This window comes from Notolabrus celidotus, chromosome 4 (genome assembly GCF_009762535.1).
Source record: "Notolabrus celidotus isolate fNotCel1 chromosome 4, fNotCel1.pri, whole genome shotgun sequence".
Lineage (NCBI taxonomy): Eukaryota > Metazoa > Chordata > Actinopteri > Labriformes > Labridae > Notolabrus > Notolabrus celidotus.
Window position 1 is genome coordinate 24,561,260 of NC_048275.1, and position 26,337 is coordinate 24,587,596.

Here is a 26,337-nt window from a genome sequence, read left to right on the forward strand (position 1 = left end):
TTGGGGTTTTTATGAGTAAATAACTTTTATTTTTAGTTTCATACTGGGCAAAACAAGACACCTCAGGTATATGTTTCAAAATCCTATGTCATAGTCATTGCTTTTATTTGTAATCTATAACTTGAATGATTCTTTATATGTTCATTGTGTGCCACCTAATTAGTTAGTCTGTCTTTACTTCATGATCTTTAAAATGCTGAAATGCATGCTTTTTTCTACATTCTGCAAAATCTATGAAAAAACTGACTCCTGAATGTTCTCACACTTTTTGGTATGGTACTCTATGCTTTGTCTGGAAGACAACATTCAATCCTCTGTCACGCCTTGTATCTCCTTCTCATTCTGTTTGTACAGCGATTGGAGTCATGACTCCCCTTCGTCCTCAGAGACCCTGAGACAGTGCGATAGCCCGACTCAGTAGATGTGTCCACTTTCATCCAGCCTCACGCACTTCTTTCCCTTCCCGTCGAGACCAGCAGCATGCCAGAGGTCCTTGGCAGCGTTTGTCTGCCCTGCTGTTGAACCTTTTTAGCTGGCACAATTTGAGCCTTGATCCATCTGAGGCCCTGTGCCACTTAGTGTTAGGAGATGAGTTGGACACAGAACTGTAGGCTGGGGAGAAGGAATGAGGTCTGACGCCTGGACATGATGCGTGTTGAGGAAAAGATGGCACGGAGGAAGGTTAGAAAGAGACAGATGGGGGCGAGGGGGGGCCGTCAGGGGGGACGTTTGGAAGAGGGGACAAGGATGTCAACACTGAGGCAAGCTCGAGCACGAGACACAAAGGTAACCCCGGAAATTAGGATTTGATGAGCTGCGAGCAAGGGAGTCGAGGAGAGTGATGCTGTGACAAGATTATCTGAGGGGGTGAGGAAAGAAGAGGGAGGCCACAATCTGGCGCTCTTCTTTGCCGAGTTTTTCACTTACCAACTTTTTTGAAGCAGGAAGTAGTAGAATAAAATGTGGAAAAAAGGAGGAAAGAAAAAACATGGTGTTACTGAAAAAATAATCCATAAGCTGCATATGACAAAATGTTTTGTACTATAGAACAGAAGACAGGGACTTGTCAGAAATAATGAAGATAGTTCCAAAAGTTATCGAAGCTAGAAGGAAGGATTGACCTGAAAGTAGACCGATCAATTCTTATTATCAGAAAATGAATTGCAAGTAAGAGATTTGGCAGAGGGTTATAGAAAGTTGCAATGAATCGTTGAGAGAAATCAGAAATGAATGAGACAAAGTGGCATTAGTGAAAATTGATACAAACAGAAAGGTTTAGGGGGACAAAAAGTGAAAAGGCCCCTTTTCCCAGAACAACCCCAATTCCATTACTTTCCTTAGTAATGACTTGGCAACTCTCTGACCATTTATATGGAAATTTACCTGAAACTGCGGCAGAATAATAGATTGATAATCAGAAACTTACAAGGCGAGAAAACCACTTTGGGTTTATGTTTAAGATTTGGTTTGTTGAGGAAGAACTTTTTTTTTATTGTTTTTGGAGCTCCAATGTCTTCACCCTCAAAGTTAAATGGAAAGTAGTTGAACCTTTGGGGTCTAGAGGTTATTTTCATATAAAGACAGAGAAAAAGACAGATCTAAGACATACAGCTATTTTCTGAACTTTCCAAGAATATCCACTGAGCGAGATCATGAGGATTTGCAGTAAACTCATACCCTGAATCCAGGACCGTGTCCAGAGAGGTGATCAGGGGCGGCATGGCCTCCTTTCAAATCTGATTGGCCACCCCTTGTGCCACCCCAAATCCCAAACTATGATTGGCTGTTTGCCTCATCATTAGCAGGTCTTACTGTATATTACAATGGACTAATTACGGTTGCAACCATAGATATTAAAATGGACACCACAAATGATCAATGATTTTGATGCCAAAATATTTTGTGCTTCCTTTCCTCTCCTGGCTGCAGTTTAAGTCTTAAATTCTGCCTCCTCCATGTTATCAGATGGAACATGGGTCAAACTATAGAGTTAAAAATACACGTCAAACATTATTTTACTAACATGGTCTCTGTCACTAGTGAGTTCTTATCATGCTAATTTATATTCAAGTGTTGTTTTTCTAAGTAGTTTTGTTGTAAGCTGTTCTGCGGTGGACTGTACCCACCTGTGAGATCTTTGATTTTTTTCTTTTTTTTTGGGGGGGGGTAAGTTAAATGTGTGTGTTAGTTAGCTGGGGTTTGATGACAGTCCTGCAGCTCCACAAACCAGATTGCTTCTGTGCATGTCTTGGTTCCACTAGTGTAATATGTCAGCGCCCTTCAAAGCGTACTTTTGGCTTGACATCTCACAATAGGAGAGGCATGGGGGCAAAGTGTGCCTTCAACATACACTCAATGGTTGCAAAGGGCTGCTTGTAGCTTTCGTTGCATTTCAATGTAGCACATTGTCTTTTAATGCTACTTCAAATTGTGACTAGGGACACATTTGAGTCCTTAAGGAATTCAGTTTAGAAGGTTTAAATGTGTTGTGTACATGTTTTTAAGTAAAGTGGTTATAAACAGGAATATAACAGCAGTGTGGTACTTGAGTAATAGAAGTAGATGTCATCAGCAGAGAGAGATATGGTAAATAAATGCTATTACAATGTGTGTATGGGCACACATACTTCATGCAACCCCTGCATGATTGAGTACCATAGTTAAATCCCAGTTATCCCAGTTAAAACTAAAGTCTGGACACACCCCTGCTAGGTTGATCACAAGTTGAAAACAAGCACTCCAAACAGAGGGCTAATAGGTCTTTGGAGTCCAGAAACCCTTCTGAAAAAGCTTCTGTAAGACAATGTAATTTCAAATATTAAGCTGTCACTGTTGGATATTTTTATACATGCAAGTTTGGCAAAGAGTTTTCATGAAACACAGGTGAAAGTACTATAGTAAGATTCTGGTTCTTGCTGCCATAAAACTTCACAGTGACATCCATCACAAAAAGAGGATAAAAATAACGACAGCTGGACAAAGTCTTGTGAAAAGTTATTTCAAAGCACTTCATGGTCAATATAACTTTCTCGTTCAATTTTATAGACCTACCCTAGTTTATAAGTGTTACTTGCATCCTACTTCAATTGAAGCCTTTTAATTACAAAGGTTGATTTTGGAGTGAATAGTTCTTTTGGCACAGGTGTGTAAACCTCCCCCAACCCACTTGAATTAAGACAGTCACCTCTCGGTCATAATCAAGGCACCAACAGCTGTTTTGATCCTTTTGTTAACTTTTGTCACTATCAAAACACATTTTCACATGATAATCTGTCCTGATATGCACTCACAGAGGATATTCTGGTAATGCTATAATTTGAATCAATTGGAAATGCATCATTTAAAATACTGTCTCCATTTCCACACTAACTAGAACAAAAACATGCAGCTCTCTGAGTTTACTCTTACCAAGAAGATCTTTTCTAAGAATATTTTACATCACTAAAAAGGAGAATAACCCAAAAACTGTCATACGAGGAGAACCCATTGGAATAATCATTATATGTGGATCAAATTGTATTAAAACAGATGTATATGATTTCTTCTCTAAAAAAGATGATAATCATTTAAATATTTTGTGTCTAGCTGGCCAGTTGACCCTTCAGGCCTTTGCGCCTGTACTTGTTCATTCAAAGCTTTGAATGAATCATCATTACACAGAGAAGATAATGTCTTCTCAAAGATAATAAGATACAGTGGCACCAACACAATCAACAACTGTTCCTGTCTGACATTTGACAAATTGTTTAAGTGATGAGGACGGTAGCGGTGTTCGGCCACCCATACATTAGGGTCAGGAGGTTGGGTGTACAAACAAAAAGATGGGTGTCACTTGAGTGAACACCCGTATTGTTCTAGCAAGGACAATTACCCTAATACTTACTTGGAATTAAAAACCTCATTATGGAGACTTAATTAATGGACTGGAAAGTAAAGGATGTGAACAAAGAGCAAGTGATAACAATGTTGTTGCATTTGCCACATTTAATCTGCATGTCTCATTTATTGCTCAGTCTTCTTAGTAATCAAGTAGAACATTTCATACTCATAATGAGAGATCTAAATTTTTTAATATTACTGCTGTGGGTTATTTTTTCCAAATTGAACAATTATGAGGTAAAAAATCCCAAAAGGCACAGTCCTGCTCTTTTAAATGGTGCTTTAACAGCATGTTCCATGTTGGTCTAAGAGTCGTGGATATTGTTCTGCCACAGCATTGGAGCCTCAGTGACAAGGCTGGAATTAGGAACAGAGAAATTAATATGGTATAGATAGTGAGCTGTGAGGACAGTTAGGGCAATTTGTGTTCTTCCCTCAGCTATATGACACACAGAGGACCATGGGAGAAAAAGAAATGGGAGAAGTGGCATTAGTCTGAGTATGACAGGGAATTTGAGACAGCAGTTAATAGAGGAGAAAAAGAAAGGTAATGTGAGGACAAAGGAGAGGGATATAAAATAAGTGAGAGAGGCTAAGGTTTCAAACTAAGAAATTATTGTAACTTCTTGTTGAACATCACATGAAACTTCACTGAATATGGTTTACAATAGTAAGTATCAAAATGTTTAACTCAAGAATTCTGCTGTACGTTACAGTAAATTATCTTGTGTTGTTTTCAATAATTCATCAGTATAAAATAAAGGAATCCAGTTACATTTTTATTCATCCTATGATTATGAAACTTTGTTTAACATTGCAATATTCCTGTTTCATTTTGTGCATTAATGCATGTTTCAGCACTGGTTGTCAAATATAGAACAAAATCCCTGCTGTTGTATTCATCAGGATCTCGTGCAATTAGTGAGCTGGACATTATCACATTTTTAACTATAGGTAGGTTAACAACAGCATTACTCTCACTTCTGAGGACCTAGACTGAAACCAAGTAGGATCTACACATTGTGTATATCAATGCTAAACTAATAGAATAATTTGTTTTAGAGCACACATTACATGAATCCTGCCACAAGGGCTCTATTTTCAAAACATTTTTGGGTCAGGGGTCAGCTGTTAAGAGCCGTCGATATGCAAGACCAACATTCAACCCTGTATTGAACCCAGATTTACAACACTTCTGATGTTTATTCAAAGTTGCATGTGTTTTGATTATGTCTGATAAAAAAAATGAAATCTAAATAAGCCCTTCAATTCAGTGTGATTGCTGCACTTTTTGGTACTTGCAAGTCCTATTTGACTGTCCTATAACTGCATGCTGCAACAGTGACCTAAAGCACTTCAGAGAAGATACGATGAACTTCTACCTAAGGAATTATTCAGATTTTGAAAAGTTAGCAGCTTTCTGAGCAGTAGTCAGGCTGTAACTCAGTCTGGTAAGATGTTTGCTCTCCTGCAGAGCCGGGGAGCTGGTTGCCAGACACGTAGTGTAAATGTTGATAGAGTCTTGTAAGGATTAGACTATCCTTTGTGCTTTTCAATGAGGATCTTAACTCAGTAATATTCCAACAGTTTAACCTCATCTAAATGATCAAAGGAGTTTGACCCCATTCTTTTTCCTCATTTACTTTTTTTTAGGTGCAAATGTGTTTTAATGATTTAATAAAACATGTTTTCATTCTGAATTCATCAGAGTTAAAAGAATGTGAAAACTCACTTGGGTCAGACAGGATGGAGTCCGTCTTAGGTAGAAACTGGTCACAGCGGATTCCCTGGTAGCCTTCTCGACACCTGGTGGACAGAAAGAGTTATAATAAGGATAAGGTCTTAAGTCAGGCAGACTTGAGGGAGAACAAATTCCGCTGTTTCTGATGAAAATGCAAAAGCAGCACATGAGGCACTTTGAGACAAATGTAGGGAGAGCTTAGTCCTTGTGGAAGTGAGCTGAATGGCAAGAAAGTGCAAGGTAAGGCAAGCTGACAGGAAGAAATTAATAGTGTGGTGATCTTTAAGGGTTGAAAGCTCCAGAGTTTCTTGACGAAGACATCTGTCTTTTCAGCCAAAATCACAAATTGGGGCTATAGCAAGACGGGAGCATCTGATCCCCATTAAGTGAGAGGCTGTAGCCTTCTTTGTGTGGCAGTGAAATAAGGTTAAGGATCCTTGCTGGGTCACAGAAAACCTAAAAATGCATTGAGCTGAGAATTGTGTGAAGATGCAGCGAACAGGGATAGATACGCTCAGTTAATCACAGAGAGTTTCTTTGCTCTCTGCATCAAACTTTAGAGAAATTCAAACAGTTGAATTTGATTGGCACACCCGTGAGAGTGCCACTCATGCAATGATCATTAGGCAGCTAATGAATACTGAAATGTGCTCGGGCTGTTCATCAAAATGGTGGAGGAAAAAGCAATGCACTGTGAGAAAGCCTTTTTAATTAAATTCAGCTCAATAAACATATCTTTATCAACATATAGAAGAGTCACAGAGTGCACAAGATAGCATGGGAGCTAAAATTCCAGCATGCAGTGTGAAGCCTAATTGGGTGCCTGAGACGGTTTGGGTATCAATCTTTGCCTCAGGCCATCTGTACCTTGCTTGCTGCTCTGCTTTATTCTGTCACTCTTGAGGAAAAATGCATCTCTTACACATGCAAATAAAATAAAAACTTAAGCAAAAGAAGTAGTTGGTGCTACCTTTCTAAATTGGAGCCTGCTATCTCTATTCAATCCATCATTCGGTCACTTCATCAATACTTCAGTTCCACTAAGTCTCAATTTTCCCTTCTACCAGACCTGCATCCCAATTCCTGCACTCTATACTACTGTGCCTCTGTGTTTCATTCACACTCCTGGATAATCTTAGCAGAGCAGACATACGTACACACCCAGGCTGTGAGTGCTTCTTGAAGCCCTCAACTAAGGGAACATATATGTCCATCCGGACAAAACAGCAGAGCTGTGCACACAGACGACGATGATGGTTACCCTCTCTTTGCCTTTCATCTACGGTGAGTGATTTGGTGATCAATTATTAAATGAGCTGCAGTAGGAGGGGAAAGATGCACATAAATGTGCATGACTGAGGTGTGCCTCAAGAGCGTTTTCACTGATGTGAGGAAGAAAGGTAGAAAATACATAAAGAGAGAGTGTACATTGATGATGAATCTGGACAAAAATAAGCACAATCTTGTTGGTTAAAATTCAGTTTTAAGTACAAGGTGAGTTCATAATGTATCAAACTTGATCTGGCTTAATGATCCCATGAGAAACTTTTGACACCCCATGTGGACAAAGTGGTGAACCTCGTCTCTACACTTGTCCTGTATATGTGTAAGTGGCCTCTGATGAAAATATCTCATCCTGCTGTTTCTTAACAGTCAAATATATCACTACCTGTGAACATACAATTACTTGAATACAAGGCCTTCTTTGTGGCAGGGTGCAGAAAATGCTCTGGCACTGTATACATTAGGATTGAACTGAGCCATTGTTGTTGTTCTTAGTTTGATTTTTGCCCCATGACAAGATGGATTGTCTGTGTAGAAAAAGCATATAGTGTATATATAACCACTCTGCAGCTTTGCTGGCACTACAGGTGAATATTAATTTGCATGCAGATGTAATCTAACATTAGTTCATCAGTGTGGTGAAAGGTTGTCTGAATACAAATGAGATCCTACAGATTTATGTCAACACTGTATTCATTAAAGAAGAAGTCAGTACTCTGGGATGTCTTTGCAGTGAAGACACAAATATGATTGGATTTGATTGTAACTACCACAGAAAACAGAGAAAAATTGTTCTAATCCACTACCTGCTCCTTGCTTTTATGACTTGTTTTGATCTCAAGGTGCAGGCAACATGCAATAGAGTTAAACATTGCTCATATTGCTAAAGAGTAGGAATGAAAATGGTAGAAAATTAACAGTTTCCATTTCAAAAGGTAAAGGCTGGTTGCTGTAGAAAGCCTGCTCATCCCTCAACATCACCTTCATGAGAGGCAGCATTAATTTCATCCGTTTTGTTAAGACCTCAGCAATCATCCATTGTGGATTCTCTATTGCAGCAGGTTTGTTGTTCTCAGCTTTTATTGTTGCAATGTGTGATGCCAAGTAAGTGTTGAGTGGGAGCAGGGAGAACAAAAACAAACACAAACAAATGTCGCCTTGTTTTAAGACACAATCTGACTCGCACTGCAAAGCCCCAGTAAAGAAAAACAACGTATAAAACTAAAGACTTCATCTCCTTCTCTTCTGATGCTTCAATCAGGATCAAAGAGTGGCATATCAGCAGGTCACTTTGCACATGGGTGGACTCTTCTCTTTGCTAAGTGGGCGGTCATTTAACATCCCTCCACGCCTTTGTGACCTTAGCTGACTAAACTGTGACGGGAGGCAGCCTGGGTCACAGCAGCCGGAGGAAAAGAAGATAATTAAAAGAATAGAGGCTTAACATGGTGACATTGTCTGTGTGTCGTGCTCATTAGGGGAGGACTGTGGAAGGGAGGAGAAGCATAAAGCAGTGATTAAATGGGCCGAGTGTGGTTAAAAAAATACTTACAGGCAACAGACCACACAAAACAAGTACGCACAGTCGTGTACAGACACAACCTCGCACAAGCGCCGCAAAGACCGCTGTGATATCTCTCTTTGTCATGGAGAACAGTGCTGTATTAAAAGTTATTGTATGTCACTAACTCTCCCTCTGTTTAGCCCCTGCTGTTCTTTGCAGAGATCAAAACATATCAGCGTTGCTTCGTAAAAGCTCAGAGGAATGAATCTAAGAACGGATGAGGGACTGTTGGAGGGTATTGAGGAGTTGCATGCCTTCTAATTAGCACCACACTTATTAATTAAAAGAAAGAAAACAGACAGAGATTGCATGTGTCTGCATGAGCGTGTACTGTATGCATGTGTACGTGTGGGTCTCCTACAAATGTACAAAGCAGCACCGAGCAGGGGATAAATATAAACACGGCGCCTGGAGCATGACGGATTTGTTCACGAGGCATGTGTGAAAACATGCTGGTGCAAAAAGGCGCACGTACATATGCAGAACAGAACGTGTTAAGAGAGAACACTTCCCTCTTAGGCTGTTGAGAAGTCCTCCATGTATTTGGGAAAATGTGCCCCTTTCATCCTGTGATATTGACTTAATATGCAGGCTAAAAAGTCTCTGGGTCTTTGGTAATATTGTGTTAAAACTAAAGCAAAAACACACTGCCAGCAAGCCATTAACAAATAACCTAAACACACTGTGAGGAGTTGTAGCTGGTTATAAAACAGACTAGAATTAATGCTGATGTCTCTATATGACCTAGGAAAGCATACAAGACCATCAGGAAATGGATGAATTATTTCTTATAGTCATTTAAGATGTCTGTCACTACTGAAACTGGCTTCATCAAAGAAGAAGTGATTTATCGAGAGTGAACGGGAAGTGCCATTATTGAGATTTTCCATAAAAAAAGAATCATGGTGAGTGATCTGTTTGACAGTTAAAGACAGCAAGAATGAAACTTACGGAAGTAAAAACTGAGGTCAGCAAACAGAAAGTCAAGATGTGGAAAAAAAAATAAAGTTCTCTTAGAGTACCAAACTTAACTTTGGTTTCTTGTCTTGTCATCAAAAAACTAAATGTATCACTTAGTGGTGAACAAAGCAATCTTGTCCAGTCCTACTGGTTTGGTATCACTTTGGTAGAGTCAAAGCCGACATGGGTAGAAACCCTCTTCTTCAAGACAGGTGAAGTGCACAACTACATAAAGATGCACTTCTTCTGACCGAATGTCATACCTCAACTCCACATACTCTACATCATATACCACCAATCAATAGAGCAACAAAGTATATAATTTTATAATCATTGAAGTTGAATATTTCTAATCATATATTTACATCTCTTCATCTCTTTTCTCCAGAAATACTGATAATCCTACAAACATTTTATTCAATTTGAGAAATGATAAAAAAAATCTGCGTCTTGCATCACTTGTTGCTTGCTCTCTTGCGTGAACTTGAAACATATTTACATAAAATTCTGTCTTCGGCTCTATATCAGTAACATATTGTCCTTGTTCATTTCCTTGTACTATCTGCTGGTAAGTATTTGATTGTTCTACCTGCATTCAGTTAATGCCACAGTAAAAACTACAACTGTCAGGCTACTACAACAACATCATTATGTGTCATTAGCTGATAGCAATAGGGACACTGTACTTTTTTATGATTACGTATGTACCTGGCTGCCACACACAGCACAGACAATCTTGCAGTTCTCTTTATTTTATTCAATATTTATTGTATAGTACAGATGCCGATAAACCCCATTTCAACTAAATTGACTGGCTGACTCCCATCGCTGGGCCAGACCTCGGGAAATGCCCGGCGCCTTCCCCGTAGGCTCGTCTCCCTTCCCTCGCTCTCCGATTACCCAACACCCTTTCCCCTCCTTTCTCCGGCCAGCCCAGCAGACGGAGAAGGGGAGCGCACGTCAAGCCCGCTCTAGTCGGGCTCAGCTGCCAGTGGACAGTCCCGTCCTTGGTCTACGACGTTACGTGAAGAATAAGAGAGAGAGAGAGAACTAAAGTTGGCTAGTTTACTCTACTCTCTTACTTTATTTGGGTTACTTTTTCTATCACATTTAATAATCAGCTATGGCAACAACGTTAGAGTTGCTGTGGTGCTGTGAGACTGTTTTTACAACTTCATGACACAATAACTCCTTCATCCATGTTTGACTGATTTCTGATTCCTTACATTACATTACCTTTATCGATGCTGGGTGTGGGCATGCACATTATGAACTGCTTAATGTTCAAACAAAGAGAGATTGTTACTGCCAAATAGTTGAAAATATTTCCTTTAACCCATCGATACAATAAGAAACTTAGCGACAGTTTAGATCATACTTTGGCCAAATATCTGATGTCAGCCTAAGAGTAACTCATCATTACACTGACAGTGTCTATTCATGTGCGTGTGCATGCTCACAGCTGCAGCAGGAAAGACAGCAGAGGAGAGGGCAGTGCGCTGGCCTGGATCACATATCCCCTGGCATGATATTCATATTTAACTAAATATACCTATTTGTTATGTCTATATATGCACGTGTGTTAGTTCAAAGTCAACCTCAGGGATTTAGTCTGCAATGCCGGATTTAGGCTGCAAATAATACACGCTGTATTCCAAAAGCACAGTTTTAAGTTTGATCAAACGTCTGGTTATTCACATCCCTCACTACATTTGTTTTGTACAGATCTGGAGGATTACTTCACTTTGATACCTAAAAGATCTGAGACTCATTTGAAAAAAAGAAAATTCAGACTGTCATGAATCTTGGATTGGACGCTGTCCTCCTGTTGAGTATCAGCAGTGCTTTGCAGCCCTGTAATTTACAGAATTTGTCCAACACAGTGCACTATATACTCTGAGAAATGAAGATGGATTTCTAAAATGTTCCTCTCTCTAACCCGATTGTTATATTGCTCTTCCTGGGTTGTTAGAAGAGAGAAATCATTTATCGTGTCCACCAAACCCCCCCTCAGATACTAAAGATGTGATACAAATAAAATAATGAGGCAATTTTCAGTGTCACGCATCAAAAGAAATATTAGAGCTACAAACAACTGCATCTCTCTCCTTGGCAGGGCAGCCATTAGACCCATTAAATACAGTGCAGCCACACAGCAGCGTGGGGCTCGACGCTCTATTAAAAGAATTTATGTATTGGTCTGACTGTGACAGAATGGTCAATGATCTTCAGATCGTGGGCCATTTTCTCGGCATGAAATTCATTTTCGAGCAAAATGGCTGATACACCTTCAGTAAACTGGGCAACAAATAACAGGAAACAACCGGAGACAAGTGTTGTTTCTGTCACTGTGGGAGCCTGACCTTAAGACAATCAGCCCAGGAAGGGTTTTAGGAGGTATATTTACCAGGGCAGGTATGTAGCTTAAACTGTTTGTGCATCCAAGTCTCAATATAAAAAGAACACAAGCTTTTATATTATTATTTTGCTCATATATGTATTTGCTCATAATACATTATATTATATAATTATCTTTGCCATATTATATTATGTTATATTACATTTTTTTTTTTTACTACAACTCGCGGTCATATTACATACCCATATTTATGTTTATTTATTGTTTAATCTGTCATTACCAACCACAATCTCACCATGTCAACCTGTCACTACTGAATCATTTTAATACTGCCTGCAATTACTGCTATTTAATCTAAATTCCATTTGTAACATTGAATATATCTAAATTGTACTCTATCTTTATTGATCTATTTTTATTCCCCCAAGGGATCAATAAAGTAATATCTTATCTTATCTTACTAACCTTCAGTGTAGTACTACTTTTAAAAATGACCAGTTTAGTCACTGAACTTCACCTCATGGTTGTGTTAGTTGGGGCCTTTTGGTTATTTTTTCATGGTCAATATCAAACATATTATATGACTTTACGTGTGGTTAATGTCAAAATCTGGTCATCCAGGAAGTCTGTACTTTCTTTGAGTGAAATTCAGATAAAGATAATTGTAAATGTTTGCACTCTGTAGAAGTTGTACTGCACTCACCATACCAGGCTTATTAGCTTGTTCAGTGTTTATTATACATACATTTGTTTGTCACCAGTCAGCAACCAGTGCATGAGAGTCAGTGTTGGCCTCACCCTGAAGAGATAGCACACAGGTTACAGAGAGGACCGGTAATTTGAAAGCACAGAGTAAGTGTCATTCCATCGTTATTCACCTGTCTTGCACTTGCTGCTCTTTCATCGAATATTCAAGCAACCAGTGACTGTGATGTTTCACAAGCTCTCTCAGCTTCTTTTCTCTGATGAATAAGCAACTGCAGTCAGCCACCACCCCAAAAAATCTCATTTTGTGGGAAACATGACTGCTCGTTCACAAGCTAATGAATCAGCCACAGGTCTCTACAATTTAGCTTTGATAGCTATGTGTTATCCAAACCCTTACTCCACTCCAGATCCACCTCCTGTCCGAATTTTGCCCCTTGTGGCTCCAGCAAACTAACATGGTGGTCAGATATGAAAGGCTTCTTATACGCAGCTGAGAAACCAAAGTTTGACATCATGGTGCTACATCCGTTATTTATAAAGTTCACAACTGCTACTTGTTAGCAAAAAGAGAAAGGCAGATACCACTCTAACTCTACTAAAGGGTTTCAGTAGGGCCTAGTGGCGTTTGGTAATAATTCACAGAACAACAATGCAAAAGTCATTAACAAACTAGAGTAAGTTAATCTAAGGCATTAGTTTTCTGATCTAATACAGATTAAGGCTACATTGACACACGTGCTACGGCGTATAACAAAGTTTTAATACAATAAAGAAAGACAATTGTGGGGTAACAGATATTCTCTCATTGGGTTTTCTGAAATTAGGTTTTAAGTAAAGCTAATGAAGATTTAGAAACTGTTTGTTACCGTGGAAACTCAATGAAGTCATATCGTTTGATGTATCAAATCCCGAAATAATCCGATGTCTGTTCGTCTTTAATAGCATCTTGCTGCTGCACTGAGGTTTGTTTAATCAGACCCGCAGACAACCAAATACGACTGACAACCCAGACTTCAAAGGAGACCCGAGATGATTACTTTCTACTTTAATGACATTACATATCCCTCAGCCGTATATGTGTTTCCATTCATTCCACCCCTTTCTTGATGGGACATAAAATTGAATTGAAAATCGAGTTTCGCTGGGTATCAAGGGAAGTCTTTTCTCTCATTTTTTCCCAGACAGAGTGATTGAAATGCATCTGGGGCGATCTGACAGTTTATGAGAGCCAGACTGGGTGAGAACCTCTCTGTGTGCTTGTATGTGTTGTGCATGTTTATGTATGCCCATGTGTCTATGCTTGTTTGTGCACCACAAATAGATATAAAAAAAAGAGAGCAAGAACTCCAGGAAGGACGAGAGAATATGCTCATCCACATGTATGTTTATGTGTTTGTATGATTGTTGAGGAACACAATGCAACAGAATCTTTGATACCAAACGCTGACACCGGTACAGCTCTGGCTACTTTGAAATGAACAAGTAAAAATGTTGAAGGGCTATCATGGCTACGTGTCGTTGTTTTTTTGTAGAACATTTCAAAATAATGAAAAAGGCAGTCTAGTTCTGGCTGCAGTTGTTGAAGTTTATAGTTGCACCTTAAAAGGGTGCTCTGCAAAGAACAGCAGACCAGACAGAGCTGAACCTTTGTTTGGTATTTTTATAGAAAGAATGATAAAACTACTTTGGTGTGTACTTTTATAAATCTGGTAAAGAAAGCTGTGGTATAGAGGGTGAGTATTTATGACAGTATGTAAGTATTTGACCCTTACAGTGTTCAGGCAGCAGTAAAACACTTTGAATGTCATCGTTTTATCCTACAATTGGATGATTTTCCAAAATACACAAACATAAAATATTTCAAGTTTTATACTTTTGTACAGATGCAACAAATGTTGCTACATTTAGGCTGCAGTAATCAAATTTGAAGGTATGTGCTAAAATAGATTTTTATATCCAGTGTGACTCAAACCAAAGAAAATAGTGATTTTAGGGAATTTTAAACTGTACGTGCCATGTCTGTGTGTATTTCGATGGGACAGAAGTGGCACACACAGTTCCCACAGAGTAAGGCACCTGTTGGTCTTTGACGTCATGGGGGTATCTTGGAACAGTGAAAGAGTAAAACTGTATACGAGTGATGTAGTTCTCATAGGAACACAGGCCATGCAGAGGTCAGAGGGTGCCTTGACACAGTCACAAGATCTGCAACTGTAATGTCAAAAAATCATCTAAAAATAAACAGGGTAGTTCTGAGACAATTGAGATCAAAACAGAGATCAAAAGAGCGGCCAGGGGGCATTACGATTATAAAGGAACTTGAACTGCCATTTTAGGGACTCAAGTTATGACAGTAAGACTTAAAAAGCAAGAGGCCATTGATCTGAACTTCTAAGATGCGGAAGCAGAAAACACTTTTGAATGACGGAACTGGAAGTTTGCAACCACAAGGGCTCCAACATGTATAACCACGCAAAGTCTTTCTGTAACCAATCCTAATGTGGTCAATACAGGTTGTTTTTTTCACACAATCATGTTTACCAGAAAATGTTGGTGTATAGTTTACTAGTAATCCTTAATCAAGCATTTCCAACAAAGTGTAGAGGGACTTTTTGCAAAGGCCGCTTTATTTAGGGATTGCATTTGGCTCTTCTTTATTGATCTTTCAAAGAAGGATTACAAATTAAATATTATTAATCAGGGCCGTGATACAAACTTTCAAAAGGTAATCTTAGACAACATTTATTCAGAGGAGCCAGAAAATTAACTATTGAGAACTTATTGGAGCTTGTAATCTATCTGCAGCTGAGGATGCATTCATGTCTAATTGTGGTCCAATCTAATTTGATTTTAATTTCAGCAAATGGCCTCAATTGAGATACAATTACTAGGGTAGGTAAGTTCTTTGTCATGTATTTAAGAATTAGTACTCAGTGTGTGTTTGTGAAGTTCTCAGTATTTCTTCTTCGTTAAAGTGCAGACATGAAAACTTTGGAAAATGTAAGGGGAAACCAAGCTTAACATTTGCTTCAAATGAGAGTCAAGCCAGGTGTAACTGACTTTCCCCCAGAATTTCTTTGTAATTTGACATATGTGAGTATAATAGTGAGCAAGCCAATGAGAAATCCAGCCATTTACATTTATTTGCACTGATAATAGTCACATCATCTCAAAAATGACTTGCTCTTTTCTCTCTGGATGCTGTTTTCAAGTGGACCGACTACTGAGTGTCTTGATTTTGAATAAAACATGCCTCTAACTGAATGTTGATAACATGGCATGGTACTTGAGCACATGCCCTTTCCTCCATCTCACCATGACTCCAGTAAAACCTCTACTCTACCTCTGAACCCTTTCAACAGAAGCAGGGGGTCACTCAATAATTCACTACTCTGCCTGGCAGCTGATCCCAAAAATTAAGACATAAACACGTCACTCCTTCTGAAATAGCTGATGTGTTATTCTCATACCACTCATCTCTTACCTTAGTTCTCCTCTCTTTCCTCTGTTGTATCCCTCCTTTTTACATATTCACCGTCTTACTAAACCAAAGGGCAAAACTGGGACGGTAGATACCATTTGAGCATAATGGAAGAGGTTTTTTGGTACCATAAACATATCAGGACTGTATTCCAACCCACTCATTGTTATTCATCTGATGAAACCAGATTTGCCGACGCAATTCCTTTTGGACTAACATACAAAGTTCCTCATTAGCTTATCCAGCATCTGTCAGCAGAGAGGAAGTGACACATGACAGGCAACAAACAAGAGAGTATGTCTGGCCTCAATAGAAAAGGACAGCATAACTCATGTCTTTAAACAGTTAAATACACGTATTGTTCTGCTTAGAAGAAAACATTTCATGGTCAAGTTGAAATGATTGCAAGAATGCCATTGTTCACTCAGTGTGGTGTAAGAAGAGCTAAGCTAGCAATTATAAGAAAAATATGTCAGTATCTTTGACTTATCAAACCAAAGCTGGGTTTACTGTGGGTTCAAGAGGCTTCAGTATAGGACTTAGGACTTATGTGGACTTTCTCAAATAAAGACAAAATTAGGTACTTTTTCTTTTTCCATTACACAGATCTAGCAACACTTTTTTGCTGCAAACCTCCTGCACCTCATTGCTGATTTCTGTCTCACTGAAAGTAAGATGGTCAGAAGAGGAAGGTAGAGCCCAGCAGCAAATCTTTCTAGTAGTCTACTTATCAGCAGTTTGACAAGGAAATATAAAGGTAAAAGTAAGCCTGCAGTTAATCTGTAATAAATGTAAACAAAAATGTTTTGCAATCATTTAGTTAATGTTGTTATTCATACAGCACTGGTTGATTTTATTTACAGAGACCTAAGATTTAACCACCGTCAGCATGGACTTAGCAACAGTATGGAGGAAACAGGCTTTTAAACAGACAGATACCTCTAGCAGAATCAGACACCTTGGTAAACAGCCATCTGCCTTGACTAAGAAAAAAATATAATCCATCATAAACATCTGTTGCATTATCTTGTTCATCAGTGTTTCACAAAATATAGTTTCCCCAAAAATATTGCTGATGTTGCTTGCTAGCTCAAATGTGCTACACTCTGCTGAGCCTCAACCTGATGAGGAAACATCAGGTGGCTCTGGAGATCATCAGATTCCCTCCTGAAAATGATCAACTTCCTGGCTTTTAGTTTGGCTAGCATAACTGACTTGTTTACTAAGTTGATCCGGAATGATAAATGTAATAAAATCTAGGTCTTCAGAGGAATTATTTATAGCCTTTGTGAGTCTGAACCAAATGTGAAACCATCTTTTATGGAGACGCAAGCTAAAAGTTTCAGACCATCTTTCAAGCCCACAAGGCGCGAGTGTTTTCTTTTTCCATTGCAAAGAGATTTTGTGGAGTATTTATTTTCCCATGACCACCATCTTTTTTTTGGCCATGATCATAGCAATGAATCATTGGGAAGAAGAGTAAAAAGAGAAGCTTCTAGATGAACCCAAAGTGCTACAGAAGCATGTATTCTCAGGCTTCTTCGTAAAGTCCCTGATGCACACTTAAGCTCTCTAGTTCAGTAGAAGTCACCCAATTACCTGTTATAGAAGACTATCCTATGACACTATAAATACATTACTCTGTCTTATGCAGCGATCTTGATATGGACTACAAATACCATTAACAGTGAGATAACACTTAAATCCAAAGCCTTATCTCTTTGTCACTCTGCCCCCTCTCTCACTTTCTTTCCCCATCATTGACTTTCCCTCCTTATGAATATTAACACTTTATCACTTAGTCCACTTATCTCTGCACTTAATAATTCCCTCCCTCTAAATCACTTTGATTACATGCATTGTTCCCTCTATCGACAGTAGGATTCAGGCAGTATCTTTTCGGAGCATCTGATTGTTAAAGGGGTATTGAGGTACTAAGATCGATTAAATTAGCTGTTATCTTAGCCAGAGACAAGCATAATGTTTTCACCCCTATTCATTCACCAGACTCAGCAACGGCAACCTGTTATTAGAACAGGAATATAGCTAAATGCATTTATATCAAAGGCTTATAATAGAGTGCTTTCTTGAAGAAGTAGATGCTTAAGTGTCCTTTTAAAATATTGAAATGGAGAATTTCAATGCTGCAGTCGGGATGTTAATGGTTCATTGAACCTAATCACTGGAACAATGTCCACTCAAATGAAGCTTATATTTTGATCTGAAAAGTTTGTTCAAGTCTTGGGTATACTTGTGTTCTTTAACTGTTTTGCATGGTTAGATGTCTGAACTCCTGTTGCCTTTTGAATTAAATGCAGAACTAGGCCCTGACTACTAACAACCTTGACTGACTCAACTCCAACTTCCAGCCAAAGTGGAATATATCAATCTGTTTGCTGAGTCACATGACTTCCAACAGGCTGGGCGGCTGGAGGAGTCGCTCTGAGGGCCTAATCTCACCACAGATGGGTCCAAATGGTTCTAGTTATATACCAAGTACAGTTCATTACTTAACTTTTTCAGTTCATCAAGAATGGCCAGCTTTTGAAATACATGAGGATGTCATGTCCTGATGTCAACATATTTAACCATACAGATTATAAATCTGGAAAAGAAGTTGAAGTCTTGAAAAGAAAAGTTATGGCCAACCAGCTCTTCAGGAGTCTCAGAAAAACAGCATGTTTCCTATAACCCCCCTTTGCTCTCTTTTCATTTGTATTAATGAGTGTTTCACCCTCAGTGTTACTTGTTTTCTGCTTGATATGCTGTACCGGCCTTTGGCTGTTGAAACAATGGGAAGAGAGGACTTGGCTAAATAAGGTGCCAAAGGGGTTGAGGCTTTATCACTTCCTAATTTCAGAAAATATACCAAAACACCCAAATGTCAGAAGGGACTTTGTGCAGGAGAGCGTGTAGTCGAAGAACAATAGTCTCCTGAAAGCTTTGACCTTTGGATGAAATTAAGCAGCTGAAAGTCCGTCAGGGTAATCAGATAATTAAACTCGCCCCCTTTTGGCTTCTGTTTTGGATTATTGTGTGTCCCTCCGGAAGTATTTTTCTCTCTGTGAAAGTGTCACTCGCACGCTGCTGATCCTGTTAGAGGGCACAGCTAAGAAGGCATTTGGCATGGATAATACTCCACAAAGGAATTTTAAGTTATAAACCTTCTGGAAACTGGCAGCCACTTCATCTCCCAAATGTTGATGCTGGGATTTAAAATTCTTGCATGTAAAATGTAATTTCACTGCTGGAACAATGTGCTGTTGCTCTGAGGAAACATCAGCTGTGTTACTGAAAGGAGCTTCACACACAGTCAATATGAGATTAGAAGGAAATCCTGCAGGAAATCTGAAGTGAATGTGTGTGAAAGTGGGTGATTATAATCCCTGGATGTATAGAACTGCAGTGATGAGACGGTCCTTCATGTTGCCTCAGTTTGCCTTTGCAATGAGAAAAGAAAGACTTTTATTTTATATATAGATGATACGTCATATCCATCTATAGCTTTCACTGTATCTGAGGTTAATGAGTACATCTACTACAGTATAATACAACTCTAAGTCTCTTCTTTTGGGCTAACATTTTTCATTTTTTACTTTGGATAAAAGGAAAAAAATATATTTTCAACAATGACATAAAAATGTTAAATCAATGCAAATTTATGCTTAACCTTTGTACCATGTGTCAATAATTAAAAGTACAACTTCATGACATGGACTATCATTGTTCTGCAAATGAAGTACAAAATACTTTATGCCCTCCTATTAATAACTTAAGAGCCACGAAGAGCCAAAAACAACAGAACAAGATGCATGATCTGCTCTGTCATTATTTCTGACCTGAAGCCCTTGTGTGCACGACAAACTGAATTAAAAACTTCAAAACTAGGAAGAGGCTGCTTATTCTGAGCGCTAGTAAGCAGCATTATGCTTCAAGCCAATTATTTTCCGATAGACAGAGAAGTGGTCCACATGGAGCACAGGAAGTGGCAAAGCAAATGCTGAAAGACAAAACAGATGCTGTGATGTTGTACCGAGCAAACAATGGTTCCTGTCTGAGGCAGGTGCAAATAAAGGTTTGAATTAGGAAATGATTCCCAACTGCACTGTCAAACATGATCCCAAATCCACTGAAACTTCATTCTGAGTTGTAAGAAAATATCAGATTTAATCTTCATATCAGGACTGTATGTTTTTCTTCTGGAAACTTCTTACAGGAATGATTTAATATTTAGGGGAGAACGGGGTTGGTTGTCACACTTTTTACTGTTTTGATGATTGCTCATCATCAAAACATCTTTCAATAGTCATTCCTACATTAAATTGAAGCTTAAGGTGTTGGCTTGAAATGTGTATCCCTCTCATTTTCCAACTCATTGTAACAAAGAGGCAATTAACTATCAAAGACACTCTGACACATTGTGACAACCAACCCCATCACGGGGATGGTTGTCACACACTATGGGGTTGGTTGTCACAATGGTATTTCAATGGGAAAAATCTTTTAAAAAAGGCAAGAAGGCAGAACTAAATTTGAAAGTTTAATTGCACTGACAAGTGATAGGCCTACATAACTTAATGCATTTTAACATAAAATGAGCAAGGAACATGAACAGGAAACGCATCTTTAGGCTAGCCTATATAACAACATAAAGAACAAAACAAATAGGCCTAACAATAATGGCCTACTCAACTAGGCTACATGCAGTCACTGTCTGAGTTACAGTGATGGCAAAGGTAGGGTCTGCGCACTCCAACTCATTTCACCATGCATGATTTTGCCAACATAGGGGTTGGTTGTTACATGTGACAACCAACCCCAAAGAGAATGTGACGACCAACCCCAACTGGAATTTTTTGCTAGCATCAAGGCTAACAACCATCTAACAACTATTTAGCTTGTTTATAAAAATCTAAACTATAGCTTTCCCCTCACACTTTGTAAGGGTAAAACCAGTGGCGGCTGGCCAATAGGGGCGCTAGGGCGCCGCCCCACCACCCACCACAAGACATTAAAAAAAAAAAAAAAATTAAATAATAAAATAATATTCTGAACTGTATGTATATATATTTTAAAATGAGCAAGATTAATATTGTATAGTTAAATAATTATTAGCAAAGCTGTTTCGTTCATCTGTGTTGTCTGATTGGTGACGTATGTTCCTATGGGTTTTCCCCATAGACTGGTTTTCTCCGGTTTTCCTCCGGGGCGCAGAAATCTTTGGCCATAGACTCTCGTTAAAAGTTGTACATGCGCAGTAGCTCCTCTTCAATACAAGAGATAGGGCCGTGTCGGGGCGCACCTTCCCTGCGCCCAGAGCTGAATGCAGCTTGATTTACAAACCATCACCCTCCTGTCATGGGGCTGACGTCACAGCCGTCTGTCATCAAGCGCGGTTGATTGACAGCTCGAGCCGTGGGAGTAGGAGACGATCGGACAGAGACGCAGAGAAAGTAAATAACTCAGTGAAGTCACTCAAAACATCACCTTTAGAGAGGAGAACGTACCAGGAGAAGCTCCACGTGAAAGAGCGTGGACCTGATCAGCCCAACATCAACATTAATCATCAGTCCAAAGACAGAGGGACACAATACATCCGGTCTTTTTCCAGGACCTGGTTTAGCAACAAGGCTAACTACATGCAGTGATGCTAATGCGTTAGTCTGCTTTCCCTGCCTCCTTTTCCAAACATCAGGATCTGACCCATCATGGATAAAGACAGGTATTACTGATTTAAAGCACTTTTCAGAAAAGTTAGACTGGCAGGAATAGTAATGCTATTATTTGACAGATTATTTGTTAACAAGCATTATACACAGTGTAACAGCGCCCTCTGCTGGCGAGCATGTAATATCATTACTACACACACATTAATTGGTGATGCATGAATAATATCCACACCTCTTTAAATAAGTACTGAGACAATGATTAGCTTACACAGCTTATACACATGGTAAACAGAAATCTTATTAATCAATGATCTACTGTAGCTATTTAGCCTACTGCACCAGTGGCAGCATGAATACTACAGCCATGAGACACCATCACCATGGTCACTTATCTATTACAGGTGATGCAGCAAGACGATCAAATGAATCTCACTGAATCTGCGAGGTGCTTCTCAACACTGAAGAGAATCAAGACCTTCCTCAGGAACACAATGTCACAGGATCGTCTCAATGAATTGGCCGTGCTCTCTATGGAGAAGAAACTTGTCAAAAGCATCCCTGACTTTAACCATAGAGTCATTGAGAAATTTATTTCTCTCAAGGAAAGAAGAGCAAAATTTATGTACAAAAGTTAGAACAGTACATGACATTACAATGTTGCTTTTGCTGTTTTCATGTATGTAAATACACTGGTGTGATACCCCAGACATTTACCAAAAAGCAAGCAAACATGTACTATTTTGGAGTTATAGCCCCCCCTGGACAAAACTCCACCAGCCGCCACTGGGTAAAACTTGTTTTGTTATAAACCCATCGTTTAAAAGCCTAGAAGAAAAATACTGAGCAGCTGAATATTTACAATTTGACATGAAAAACACAAAAAGTCCTCTCACCTCAAGTTCAGCTGTCTTACTCCAGAGAAGACTATGTAGGTGAGCTCTGATCCTAATTCTAGAAATGTCCATACCTCAATTTGAGAGACAGCGACCCCTGGTAGCAAGATATAACGAGTGTGACAACCAACCCCGTTCTCCCCTATACCTGACTTGATGGTTTATGTGATTTCTCCAAGTTGTCATAGGGCCTGATCTACTAAAGGTTTGCGTGTATAAAAACACGTGCAAACTTGATAGTGCGCGCAAAGCTGACGTACTAACCGGGAGCATCGAGGATTGCGTCTGTCAAATGAGCAAAATAGCACTCGCAAATCATTTAGCGTGTTTGCCTTCATGAATATGCAGAATACATGTAGATCATCAGGACGCGCAAAATACTGGGAGGAGGAGATGCAAATGTAATCATTTAGCACACGCAATGTAATCTATCAAACCTGAAGCAGATAGTGAGCGGTATTTGTGCGTCTATATTTAGCATGTTTGAAAGGCAGGTGCAAACTGGCACAGCGTTATGCACAAATGGCTGCGGTCACTGTAAAGCTCATCATAACACCGCTTTACAACATGCCCCCAACTGCAGGGCTTATACTAAATTGTTTAATCAATCAAACCAAGAGAACAAAATAATAATAATAATAATAATAATAATTCACAGCAGTTCAGCACCACGGATTGCGACCGCATCATTCTGACACCCTCTTTCACTTTTTCATATAATGAGAGCACAGTAGGCCACTGTATCAACAACTATACAGTTTAGTAAAATTGGCACAGCGGCCCACATGTTCACATACAAACAAAAAATCAATATGAAGTACTCGGCCTACCCACCACTGTTTGGACGAGCCTTAAGCTCCGCGGACATGTCCACGATTCACTGTATGTCCATTTTCTTTGATCTGTCATTCTCAATGTACAAAAGGACATGTCCACTCAGTCTATTCTGTCCCATCGTGCTCATCAAGGGGTTTTTAGTTAGTTTTAACTTGAAGAATGATTGCTCACTGAGCAGCTCTGGGTAACTCCTCATCTCGTGTTGCAGCAGTGTGTTGGGGTGAATTGCCTCAAACATGTTCCCAGTTCCATTTAAGCTGGTGAATCTTTGGGACAGTTGCTGGATGATGATATCAGGCATTAAAAACGTTCACCCGAAAATTGCTCTCTGCGTCAGTGAGGCAACTGTCTTCATCCAAGTGACGCCTAACTTTTCTAGAGCAAGAGACTAAGCCTTATCAAATTGCTCTCTAAACTCCATCAAAACACTGATTGTGTTTTGGAGTAGAGTAGATGCGTTTATTTCATCTGCAGATCTTCTGTCTTTTCTCACAGCATTCACCTTTTCACAGATGGCCTCCCAAATCTGAGATGTCTCTGCTGGAATTCACCGATGTGTTTATTTCCCTCCTCTACAAAGATCTCCAACTCCATGACTTCAAACTTCATTTATTGTTTAAGGCCAATCTGCTCTCTCAAACTCTCCATGGTGACAGCCGATAGCACACGCAAAATCCTCGTAAAATAGGGCGGTCCGCACCACTTTTGCACTTGTTATTTGCGCACACAGTCTTAGTAGATCACCCGCAACACGCCCAGAAACAGCACGTGCAAAATGATCATTTCCACACGCAAATTAGCGCTCGTTATTTGGGATCTTAGTAGATCAGGCCCTTAGTGTTTACTTTTGCAATACAACTTGGTCTTGACAACCAATAAGATTGTTGTCATGCATGTAATCAGTTGCTAATATATATATTATTCAAGTCTATGTTTTTCATCCATCCAAAGTGCCATATGAATCCCTGTTACCTCAATGTAATATTGGAGAGTTTCAGTCCAATCCAAACACAACCTGAGGCTTGAAAAAGGGATTATATGATGTGACATTACCAATTTTCAGCATATTATTACCCCACAGTGATGATTAAGGACTTTGGCATCCGCAGTTCCCCCCAACCTGAGCCATAGATGTCAAAATCATGACAAAAAGCAATTATTATCCCTGCAAAAGTCTGTCCACACTTGACAAGTGTTCATTTCCACTGAGGGCTTTAGTCCAAAGAGATCATGGATCTACAAGAATATAAAATATCGCTCCTAGAATTAAACTTTCCTTCTCGTAACAGAGCTATAATACATTTTTTACTATTGCTATGTATTAAATAATAATGTGAAATCAAATATGTCAGTTCATACAAGTTATGCATAATTTATTCTGACCAGTGGGTTGACAGATAACAGACGACAACATGTCAGCCACAACAGAGAAGGGGGTGTGGCTTTCTTTCACTCACTTAAAGTGAGTGCTGACCTTAGGTTTTCTCCGTTGTTGCCCTCTGAGTGAACTCTCAGACTAAGCAGGATGGCTTACATGGACTGACGTGTGTATACAAGAGTATAACCATATGGAATTTATAGCTCATGTTGGTTTAACAGAAAAAAAATGAGAAAGTACTTCAAAACCATGAACTTGTAAGTGTAGATTGACCTATCCTTTGGCTTATAGCACAAGAAAAGGTATGTACGATGGCCTACAAGGGCAAACATGCTTTGAAAAACCTAAACATTTCTATCCGGAGAGGATCCAAAATTGGGCCAAACTTACAGTACATTGAAAAAAAAGAATAATAATCCAATACTAGTGCAGTGGAAAAATTCGGCAGAAGTGTATTAGGTCAATAATGCAGATTCAGAAAACACAAAAACCTAGAATATAAAGGCAGCTATAATAGCTGCTTAAACAACCATGACTCTGAAGGGAGCACTATTTTAAATTTGGGACATTTCTGTTGTACTTGTGCAAAAAATTTTGAAAATGTCTTTGAGCTTGCATTGTTTTCCTGAATCTGTTCCTCCTCATGAAATATTCAGGCCATTGCAGTGTTTTTGTGCTAGTTGAGTCCCAGTGAGCCCTAACAAAATTTCAATGTTGAAACATGATTAAAAATAATGGGGGGCCAAGTCTGACTGTCCAAGACCAAATTTCAACCAGTTTTGAACTAGCTAAAATATGTTCAAAATGAATTTGCCAGACAACAAATTTTGTTGTTAATTGTTGTGACAGCATTTCTCCAAATAAAACAAAAAAAAATTCCAGCTGTAATTGAAAACCTGGTCTATGACATCAGTAACCAACAGAGTACAGAAATCATAAGGGCATTATGGGTTGTGTGATGTTGACAAGAAGGTCCAGAGATGCTGTAAAGCACTTACATGACTCTAGGAGCTCATAGAAGTACTCAAGCCTGTCATATCAACGGTTTTTGAACAAGAGTCCATGCTTTCAAAAAGCCAGAGAGGCTCTTGGGCAGATAGTATGAGAGCTGAAATATGTGTCTTAGATCTGTTTTAGTCTTAACTGAAGAAGACTACAGAAGAATATTTACTGAAGTAAGACATACAGGAGACTGCTTTGCTAATTGGGGGAACTCCTTTTATCCTCATCAATGTCAACTTGAACAACAATACATTTTACTTCACAAAAGACTGCAGACATAAAGAGGACAGTAAGGTGAAAGAAAAAAGCAGAAACAACAAAAGCACAAGTGAACCTCCCAAAAATCTGTTGTCCACAGCTTTTCTTTAGAGGAGAGAGTGGGGGAAAAAGAGGGGAAAGAGCTGCGTTTTGAGGACAAGAAAGAGGCGAGAGGAAATAATTACTACATTACAGCAGAAGCCATTTACACAAGGCTTCCGCGGTGCCGCAGGACTGGCAAAATGTAGAGGTTTATGTGACCCAAAAAGACCTGTGAAACACGGCCTGCCTGGATTCATCATTTCTGAGAAGAGGGAAAGAAAT

General features: G+C 39.2%; 1 protein-coding gene across 1 annotated transcript in view; it reads right to left on the minus strand.

Moving 5' to 3' along the window:
• The window catches only part of LOC117811119 (pro-neuregulin-3, membrane-bound isoform), a 439,329-nt gene that overhangs the window by 75,907 nt on the left and 337,085 nt on the right, over positions 1-26,337 (minus strand). Inside the window, exons 3-4 of the mRNA XM_034681194.1 lie at positions 5,612-5,685; positions 928-930 (exon numbers count right to left, since the gene is read on the minus strand). Coding sequence (XP_034537085.1) covers positions 928-930; positions 5,612-5,685 — 77 coding nt within the window. The remainder of the gene's footprint in view (positions 1-927; positions 931-5,611; positions 5,686-26,337) is intronic.